General features: G+C 64.8%; 1 protein-coding gene across 1 annotated transcript in view; it reads left to right on the top strand.

Annotated features, from left to right (window-relative positions):
• Nucleotides 1-2,295: 2,295 nt before the first annotated feature.
• Nucleotides 2,296-12,071, top strand: part of LOC140459593 (serine/threonine-protein phosphatase 2B catalytic subunit gamma isoform-like) — a 59,491-nt gene continuing 49,715 nt past the window's right edge. The window contains exon 1 of the mRNA XM_072553852.1: nt 2,296-2,416. Coding sequence (XP_072409953.1) covers nt 2,353-2,416 — 64 coding nt within the window. The 5' untranslated portion in view covers nt 2,296-2,352. The remainder of the gene's footprint in view (nt 2,417-12,071) is intronic.

The raw sequence follows: 12,071 nt of genomic DNA, 5'->3' as shown, positions 1-12,071 counted from the left end.
CCACTGCCCTCTGGGGCAGAGCATTCCACACAGCCACCACTCTCTGGGTGAAGTAGTTTCTCCTCATCTCTGTCCTAAATGGTCTACCCCGTATTTTTAAGTTGTGTCCTCTGGTTCGGCACTCCCCCATCAACGGAAATATGTTCCCTCCTGCCAGAGTGTCCAGTCCTTTCATAAGCCTATACGTTTCAATCAGATCCCCTCTCAGTCTTCTAAACTCAAGGGTATACAAGCCCAGTCGCTTCAGTCTTTCCGTGTAAGGCAATCCTGCCATTCCAGGAATTGACCTCGTGAACCTACGCTGCACTCCCTCAATAGCCAGAATGTCTTTCCTCAAATTTGGAGACCAGAACTGTACACAGTACTCCAGGTGTGGTCTCACCAGGGCCCTGTACAGCTGCAGAAGCACCTCTTTGCTTCTATACTCAATCCCTCTTGTTATGAAGGCCAGCATGCTATTAGCCTTCTTCACGACCTGCTGTACCTGCATGCTTGCCTTCATTGACTGGTGGACAAGAACACCCAGATCTCTCTGAACAGCCCCTTTACCTAATTTGATACCATTGAGGTAGTAATCTGCCTTCCTGTTCTTGCCACCAAAGTGGATAACCAGACATTTATCCACATTAAACTGCATCTGCCATGCATCTGCCCACTCACCTAACTTGTCCAGGTCACCCTGTAATCCCCTAACATCCTCATCACATTTCACCCTACCACCTAGCTTTGTGTCATCAGCAAATTTGCTAATGTTATTGCTGATACCATCTTCTATATCATATACATATATTGTAAAAAGCTGCGGTCCCAGCACGGATCCCTGCGGTACCCCACTGGTCACTGCCTGCCATTTCGAAATGGAGCCGTTAATCACTACCCTTTGTTTCCTATTAGCCAACCAATTCTCTATCCAATCTAGTACTTTGCCCCCAATCCCGTGCGCCCTAATTTTACTCACTAACCTCTTGTGTGGGACTTTATCAAAAGCTTTCTGAAAGTCCAGGTACAGTACATCCACTGGATCTCCCTCGTTCATCTTCCGAGTTACATCCTCAAAAAAATTCAAGAAGATTAGTCAAGCATGATTTCCCCTTCATAAATCCATGCTGACTCTGTCCTATCCTGTTACTATTATCCAGATGTGCCGTAATTTCATCCTTTATAATAGACTCCAGCATCTTTCCCACCACTGAGGTCAGACTAACTGGTCTATAATTTCCTGCTTTCTCCCGCCCACCCTTCTTAAAAAGTGGCACAACATTAGCCGCCCTCCAATCCTCAGGAACCGACCCCGATTCTATTGAACTCTGGAAAATAATCACCAGCGCATCCACGATTTCCCGAGCCACCTCCTTCAGTACCCTGGGATGCAGGCCATCAGGTCCCGGAGACTTATCAACCTTCAGACCTAACAGTCTCTCCAACACCAAATCCTGGCAAATAGAAATTCCCTTAAGTTCAGGTCCTTCAGCCACTGTTACAGCTTGTTTCTTTATTCCAGTTTGTCTTATCATACTATAAGCTTTATTGTGAAATGCCCCTGCTGCTTCTTTTTGTAGTCAGCTCTACAACCCTTTGAAGTTATTTCCTACCTTAAAACTATTTTCTTTAAAAGACCCTCTATATTTATTAAAGTCTTAGCCTGAACTATGCTACAAGAATTCCGCGACCATTTGTATAATGTTCCCCTTTCCCTTCCCCACCACCACCACCTGCAAAAACAACATTTCTAATCTCCCACAAAGTGAAGTTTATGAATTTTTTTCCAGGTCAGGACGAGAGCATGAAGCTGCACCGAAATAGTCATCAATGTCAAGGCAAAGCAGTTGTGGGAGGAAATAGTCCACATAAGTCTATGAAAAGGCAGGCATAGCTAGAACCCATTGCTACAGCTTTGATTTGGAGAAAATGGGATGGGTTGAAGGAGAAGTTGTTCAGAGACAGAGAGAGAGAGAGACAACAAGTTCAGGCTGAGAGCCCCAGCTCAAAACCCCACAGGGCAGGCTCCAGGGCAGAGGAGGAGTTGTAGTCCAGTTTAGGACTACAGTTCCCGGCGGAACGTGCGAGACCGTAGGGCAAGCCGGGAGTTGTAGTCCTGACCGGGATTACCGTTTCCCGCGAACTATGGCAGAGTGGGTGTTGTAGTTCGGTTTTGGACTACAATTCCCGTCTGCCCGTGCAATGCGATAGGGCAGGTCGGGAGTGGTAGTACAGTCTGGGATGACAGGTCCCCCGCCGGCGTCAGGTGGCCGTGGGGCAGGCCGGGAGTTGTAGTACAGTCTGGGACTACAGGTCGCGACGGGCGGTGCGCAAGCGCGAAGCCGAGGCCGAGGCCGGAGAGGGCGCGGGGAAATGGCGGCGCAGGCCTCGGCTCAAGGCCCCACGGGGTTGTCCACCGTGGAGAGGGTGGTGAAAGGTAGGGCGGGGCTCAGGCTGGTGTCTGAGGGTGGGCCTGTTGTTCAGGAGGTGGAGTGGGCAGGAACTGTAAACAGGAGCCGCCCTCCGTCGGCCGTTCGGCCCCTCCCTGAGGCGGGGGCTGGATCCTAGCCCGAACTTTCCAAAAGGTTCACTGGCCCCTGGGTGACCAGGACCTTCCCCAGTAACTCACCCCCACCCCCCCACAGAGACACCCCCCCCACACAGACACACACACCCCACACCCCCCCACACACACACACCCCCACACACACCCCACACACACCCCCCCCACACACCCCACACCCCCCCCCCACACACACACCCCCACACACACCCCACACACACCCCCCCCACACACCCCACACCCCCCCCCCACACACACACCCCACACACACACACCCCACACACCCCACACCCCCCCCCCACACACACACACCCCACACACCCCACACCCCCCCCCCACACACACACCCCACACACACACACCCCACACCCCCCCACACCCCCCCCCCACACACACACCCCACACACACCCCCCCCACACACCCCACACCCCCCCCCCACACACACACCCCACACACACACACCCCCCACACACACCCCCACACACCCCCCACACCCCCCCACACACCCCCACACACAGACACACACACACACCCCCCACACCCCCCCACACACACCCCACACCCCCCCACACACACACACCCCCCACACACACCCCCACACACCCCACACACCCCCCCACACAGACACACACACACACCCCCCCACCCCCCCACACACACACACACACACCCCCCCACACCCCCACCCCCCCACACACACCCCCACACACACCCCACACACCCCCACCCCCCACACAGAGACACACACACACCCCCCACACAGAGACACACACACACCCCCCACACACACCCCACACCCCCCACACCCCCCCACACCCCCCACACACCCCACACACACACACACACACACACACCCCCCACACACACCCCCACACACCCCCCACACCCCCCCACACACCCCCCCACACAGACACACACACACACCCCCCACACCCCCCCACACACACCCCACACCCCCCCACACACACACACCCCCCACACACACCCCCACACACCCCCCACACCCCCCCACACACCCCCCCACACAGACACACACACACACCCCCCCACCCCCCCACACACACACACACACACCCCCCACACCCCCACCCCCCCACACACACCCCCACACACACCCCACACACCCCCACCCCCCACACAGAGACACACACACACCCCCCACACAGAGACACACACACACCCCCCACACACACCCCACACCCCCCACACCCCCCCACACCCCCCACACACCCCACACACACACACACACACACCCCCCACACACCCCCCCACACACACACACACACACCCCCCACACACACCCCACACCCCCCACACACACCCCACACCCCCCCACACCCCCCACACACCCCCCACACACACACACACACACCCCCCACACACCCCACACACACACACACACACACCCCACACAGACACACCCCCCACACCCCCCCACACACACACACACACACCCCCCACACACACCCCCACCCCCCACACACCCCCCCACACAGACACACACACACCCCCCACACACACCCCCACCCCCCACACAGAGACACACACACACACCCCACACAGACACACCCCCCACACCCCCCCACACACACACACACACACCCCCCACACACACCCCCACCCCCCACACACACACACCCCCCACACACACCCCCACCCCCCACACACCCCCCCACACAGACACACACACACCCCCCACACACACCCCCACCCCCCACACAGAGACACACCCCCCACACAGACACACACCCCCACACCCCCCCACACACACACACCCCCACCCCCCACACATAGACACACCCCCCACACAGACACACACCCCCACACCCCCCCCACACACACACACCCCCACACACACACACACCCCCACCCCCCACACAGAGACACACCCCCCACACAGACACACACCCCCACACCCCCCACACAGACACACACCCCCACACCCCCCCACACACACACACACCCCCACACCCCCCCACACACACACACCCCCACACACACACACACCCCCACCCCCCCACACAGAGACACACACACACCCCCCACACAGACACACCCCCCACACACCCCCCACACAGACACACCCCCCACACACCCCCCACACCCCCCCACACACACACACCCCCACACAGAGACACACCCCACACACCCCCCACACACCCCCCCACACACACCCCCCACACCCCCCCCACACACACACACCCCCACACAGACACACCCCCCCACACACACCCCCCACACACCCCACACACACACACCCCCACACAGACACACCCCCCACACACCCCCCACACCCCCCCACACACACACACCCCCACACAGAGACACCCCCCACACACCCCCCACACACCCCCCCCCACACACCCCCCACACAGAGACACCCCCCACACACCCCCCACACACCCCCCCCCACACACCCCCCACACACCCCCCACACAGACACACCCCCCCACACACACACACACACACCCCCCACACCCCCACACAGAGACACACACACACACCCCCACACACACACACACACCCCCCCACACAGACACACCCCCCACACACCCCCCACACCCCCCACACAGACACACCCCCCACACCCCCCCACACACACACACACACACACCCACACACACCCCCCACACACACCCCCCACACACCCCCCACACCCCCCCCACACACACACACACACACACACCCACACACACCCCCCACACACACCCCCACACAGACACACCCCCCCACACACACCCCCACACCCCCCACACACCCCCACACACACACACACACCCCCACACACACCCCCCACACCGAGACACACCCCCCACCCCCACCCCCCACACACACACCCCACACCCCCCACACAGACACACCCCCACACACCCCCACACACACCCCACACCCCCACACAGACACACCCCACACCCCCCCACACACCCCCACACACACAGACACCCCCCCACACACACACACCCCCCACACAGAGACACACACACACCCCCCCACACACACACCCCCCACACCCCCCCACCCCCCACACACCCCCCACACACCCCCCACACACACACACACACACCCCACACACCCCCACCCCCCTCACCCCCACCCCCCACACACCCCCCACACCCCCCCACCCCCCCACCCCACACACCGCCCACACCCCCCACACCCCCCCACCCCCACACCCCCCCACCCCCCCACCCCCCCACCCCCCACACCCCCCACACACCCCCCACACCCCCCCACCCCCCCACCCCCCACACACCCCCCACACCCCCCACACACCCCCCACACCCCCCACACCCCCCCACCCCCCCACCCCACACACCCCCCACACCCCCCCCACACACCCCCACCCCCCCACCCCCCACACCCCCCACACACCCCCCACACCCCCCCACCCCCCCACACCCCCCACACCCCCCCACACCCCCCACACCCCCCACACCCCCCACACCCCCCCACCCCCCACACCCCCACACACCCCCCACACCCCCCCCACCCCCCCACCCCCCACACCCCCCCACCCCCCCACCCCCCCACCCCCCCACCCCCCACACACCCCCCACACCCCCCCCACACCCCCCACACCCCCCCCACACCCCCACCCCCCTCACCCCCACCCCCCACACACACAGAGACACACCCCCCCACACACACACAGACACACACACACCCCCCCACACCCCCCCACACACCCCCCCACACAGACACACCCCCCCCCACACCCCACACACCCCCCACACACCCCACACACCCCCCACACAGAGACACACACACACCCCCCACACACCCCCACACACAGACACACACCCCCACCCCCCACACACCCCCCCACACAGACACACACACACACACCCCCACACACCCCACACACCCCCCACACAGAGACACACACACACCCCCCACACACCCCCACACACAGACACACACACACACCCCCCCCACACACCCCCCCACACACCCCCCACACACCCCCACACACAGACACACACACACACCCCCCCACACACCCCCCCCACACCCCCACACACCCCCACACACAGACACACACACACACCCCCCCACACACCCCCCACACACCCCCCACACACCCCCACACACAGACACACACACACACACCCCACACACAGACACACACACACACCCCCCACACACACCCCCACACACACACACCCCCCACACACCCCCACACACAGACACACACCCCCACCCCCCACACACCCCCACACAGAGACACACACACACACCCCCCCACACACCCCCACACACAGACACACACCCCCACCCCCCACACACCCCCACACACAGACACACACACACACCCCCCACACACCCCACACACCCCCCACACACACCCCCCACACACCCCACACACCCCCCACACACACAGACACACACACACACCCCCCACACACCCCCACACACAGACACACACCCCCACCCCCCACACACCCCCACACAGAGACACACACACACACCCCCCCACACACCCCCACACACAGACACACACCCCCACCCCCCACACACCCCCACACACAGACACACACACACACCCCCCACACACCCCACACACCCCCCACACACACAGACACACACACACACCCCCCACACACCTCCACACACAGACACACACCCCCACCCCCCACACACCCCCCACACAGAGACACACACACACACCCCCCCCACACACACCCCCACACACAGACACACACCCCCACCCCCCACACACCCCCACACACAGACACACACACACACCCCCCACACACCCCCACACACAGACACACACACACACACACCCACACACACACCCCCCACACACCCCCCACACACCCCCCACACACCCCCCACACAGACACACACACACCCCCACACACCCCCCACACACCCCCACACACAGACACACACACACACCCCCCCACACACCCCCCACACACCCCCCACACACCCCCACACACAGACACACACACACACCCCCCCACACACCCCCCACACACCCCCCACACACCCCCACACACAGACACACACACACACCCCACACACAGACACACACACACACACCCCACACACACCCCCACACACCCCCACACACAGACACACACACACCCCCCACACACCCCCCACACACCCCCCACACACACCCCCACACACCCCCCACACAGACACACACACACCCCCCACACACACAGACACACACACACACCCCCCACACACCCCCCCACACCCCCCACACACCCCCCACACACCCCACACACCCCCCCACACAGACACACCCCCCCCCCACACACCCCCCCACACACCCCCCCACACACCCCCCACACCCCCCCACACACCCCCCACACCCCCCCACACACCCCCCACACCCCCCCACACACCCCCCACACACACCCCACACAGACACCCCCCCCCCCCACACCCCCCCACACAGACACACCCCCCCCCACACAGACACACACACACCCCCCACACCCCCACCCCACACAGACACACCCCCCACACACACCCACACACCCCCCACACCCCCACACAGACACACCCCCCCCCACACCCCCCCACCACACCCCCCACACACACCCCCCACACACACACCCCACACCCCCTCACACACAGACACACACACCCCCCCCACACACCCCACACAGACACACACACACACACCCCCACACAGACACACACCCCCCCCACACCCCCCACACACACCCCCCCACACCCCCCACACACACCCCCCCACACCCCCCCCACACCCCCCACACCCCCCACACACACCCCCCCCACACACCCCACACACCCCCCACACACCCCCCACACCCCCCACACACACCACACACCCCCCACACACAGACACACACCCCCCCCCGCACACCCCACACAGACACCCCCCCCCCCACACCCCCCACACACACACCCCACACCCCCTCACACACAGACACACACACCCCCCCCCACACACCCCACACAGACACACACACACACACACACACACCCCCACACAGACACATACCCCCCCCCACACCCCCCACACCCCCCACACACACCCCCCCACACCCCCCACACACACACCCCCACACCCCCCCACACCCCCCACACACACCCCCCCACACACCCCACACACCCCCCACACCCCCCCACACCCCCCACACCCCCCACACACCCCCCACACACCCCCCACACACCCCCACACCCCCCACACACCCCCCCACACCCCCTCACACACAGACACACACACACCCCCCACACACCCCCCACACCCCCCCACAGCCCCCCACACCCCCCACACACCCCCACCACACCCCCCCACACCCCCTCACACACAGACACACACACACCCCCACCCCCCCACACAGACACACCCCCCCCACACCCCCCACACACCCCCCACACACACACCCCACACCCCCTCACACACAGACACACACACCTCCCCCACCCCCCCACACACCCCCCACACACCCCCCACACACCCCCCACACACCCCCCCACCCCCCCCACACACCCCCCACCCCCCCACACACCCCCCACACACCCCCCACACCCCCCCCACACCCCCTCACACACAGACACACACACACCCCCCACACACCCCCCACACCCCCCCACACCCCCCCCACACCCCCCACACACCCCCACCACACCCCCCCACACAGACACACACCCCCCCACACCCCCCACACACACCCCCCCACCACACCCCCCCACACACACCCCCCACACCCCCCCCACACCCCCCACACACCCCCCACACACCCCCCACACACACCCCCCACAGCCCCCCCCACACCCCCCACACACCCCCACCACCCCCCCCCACACAGACACACCCCCCCCACACCCCCCCACACACCCCCCACACACCCCCCACACACACACCCCACACCCCCTCACACACAGACACACACACCCCCCCACCCCCCCACACACCCCCCCCACACACCCCCCACACACACCCACACACAGACACACACACCCCCACACCCCCCCACACACACCCACACACAGACACACACACACCCCCACACCCCCCCACACACACCCACACACAGACACACACACACACCCCACACACACCCCCCACACACCCCCACACACAGACACACACACACACCCCACACACACCCCCCACACACAAACACCCCCCCCACACCCCCCCACCACACCCCCCCACCCCCCCACACACAGACACACACACACCCCCACACACACCCCCCACACACACCCCCCACACACACCCACACACACCCCACCACACACCCCCCACACACCCCCCACACACCCCCCACACACCCCCCACACCCCCCCCCACACCCCCACACACACCCCCCCACACCCCCACACACACCCCCCCCACACACCCACACACACCCCCCCACACCCCCCCCCACACCCCCCCCCCCCACACCCCCCCACACCCCCCCACACACCCCCCCACACACCCCCCCACACACCCCCCCACACACCCCCCCCACACCCCCCCCACACACCCCACACACACACAGACACACACACCCCCCCCACACCCCCCCCACACACACAGACACACACACCCCCCCCACACCCCCCCCACACCCCCCCCACACACCCCCCACACACACCCACACACACCCCACCACACACCCCCCACACACCCCCCACACACCCCCCACACACCCCCCACACCCCCCCCCACACCCCCACACACACCCCCCCCACACCCCCCCCACACACCCCCCACACACCCCCCCCACACCCCCCCCACACACCCCACACACACACAGACACACACACCCCCCCCACACCCCCCCCACACACACAGACACACACACCCCCCCCACACCCCCCCCACACACACAGACACACACACCCCCCACACCCCCCCCACACACACAGACACACACACACCCCCCACACACCCCCCCCACACACCCCACACACACACAGACACACACACCCCCCCACACACAGACACACACACACCCCCCACACACCCCCCCACACACCCCACACACACACAGACACACACACCCCCCCCCACACACCCCACACACACAGACACACACACCCCCCCCACACCCCCCCCACACACACAGACACACACACCCCCCCACACACCCCCCACACACACAGACACACACACCCCCCCCACACCTCCCCACACACACAGACACACACACACCCCCCACACACCCCCCCCACACACCCCACACACACAGACACACACACACCCCCCACACCCCCCACACCCCCCACACACCCCACACACACACAGACACACACACACCCCCCACACCCCCCACACACCCCACACACCCCACACACACAGACACACACACACCCCCCACACACACCCCCCACACACCCCACACACACAGACACACACACACCCCCCACACACCCCACACACACCCCACACACCCCACACACACAGAGACACACACACCCCCCCCACACCCCCCCCACACACACAGACACACACACACACCCCACACCCCCCACACACCCCACACACCCCACACACCCCCCCACACACACACCCCACACACCCCCCCACCACACCCCACACACACACCCCACACACACACCCCACACACACCCCCACCACACCCCCCACACACAGACACACACACACCCCCCACACACACCACACACCCCACACACCCCCCACACAACCCACACACCCCACACACACACCCCACACACCCCCCCACCACACCCCCCACACCCCCCACACACCCCACACACACACCCCACACACCCCCCACACACCCCACACACACCCCCCACACCCCCCACACACCCCCCCCACACCCCCCCACACACCCCCCCCACACCCCCCCCACACCCCCCCTCACACCCCCCACACACCCCCCACACACCCCCCACACACCCCCCACACACACCCCCCACACCCCCCCCCACACACACCCCACACACCCCCCCACACACACCCCACACACACCCCACACACACCCCCCACACACACCCCACACACACCCCCACACACAACCCCCACACACCTCCCACACACACCCCACACACCCCCCCCACACCCCCCCACACACCCCCCCCACACCCCCCCCACACCCCCCCTCACACCCCCCTCACACCCCCCACACACCCCCCACACACCCCCCACACACACCCCCCACACCCCCCCTCACACCCCCCACACACCCCCCCCACACCCCCCCCACACACCCCCCTCACACCCCCCACACACCCCCCTCACACCCCCCACACACCCCCCACACACCCCCCACACACACCCCACACACACCCCACACACACCCCACACACCCCCCACACACCCCCCCACACCCACCCCACACACCCCCCCCCACACACACACACCCCCCACACACACCCCCACACACCCCCCACACACACCCACCACACCCCCCCTCACACCCCCCCTCACACCCCCCACACACCCCCCACACACCCCCCACACACACCCCACACACACCCCACACACCCCCCCACACACACCCCACACACCCCCCCACACACACACCCCCCCCACACACCCCCCACACACACCCCCCACACCCCCCCACACACCCCCCA

This window comes from Chiloscyllium punctatum, chromosome 35 (assembly GCF_047496795.1).
Source record: "Chiloscyllium punctatum isolate Juve2018m chromosome 35, sChiPun1.3, whole genome shotgun sequence".
Taxonomy (NCBI): Eukaryota; Metazoa; Chordata; class Chondrichthyes; order Orectolobiformes; family Hemiscylliidae; genus Chiloscyllium; species Chiloscyllium punctatum.
The sequence above is the reverse complement of the archived record's forward strand: the minus strand, read 5'-3'. Positions and strand labels throughout refer to the sequence as shown.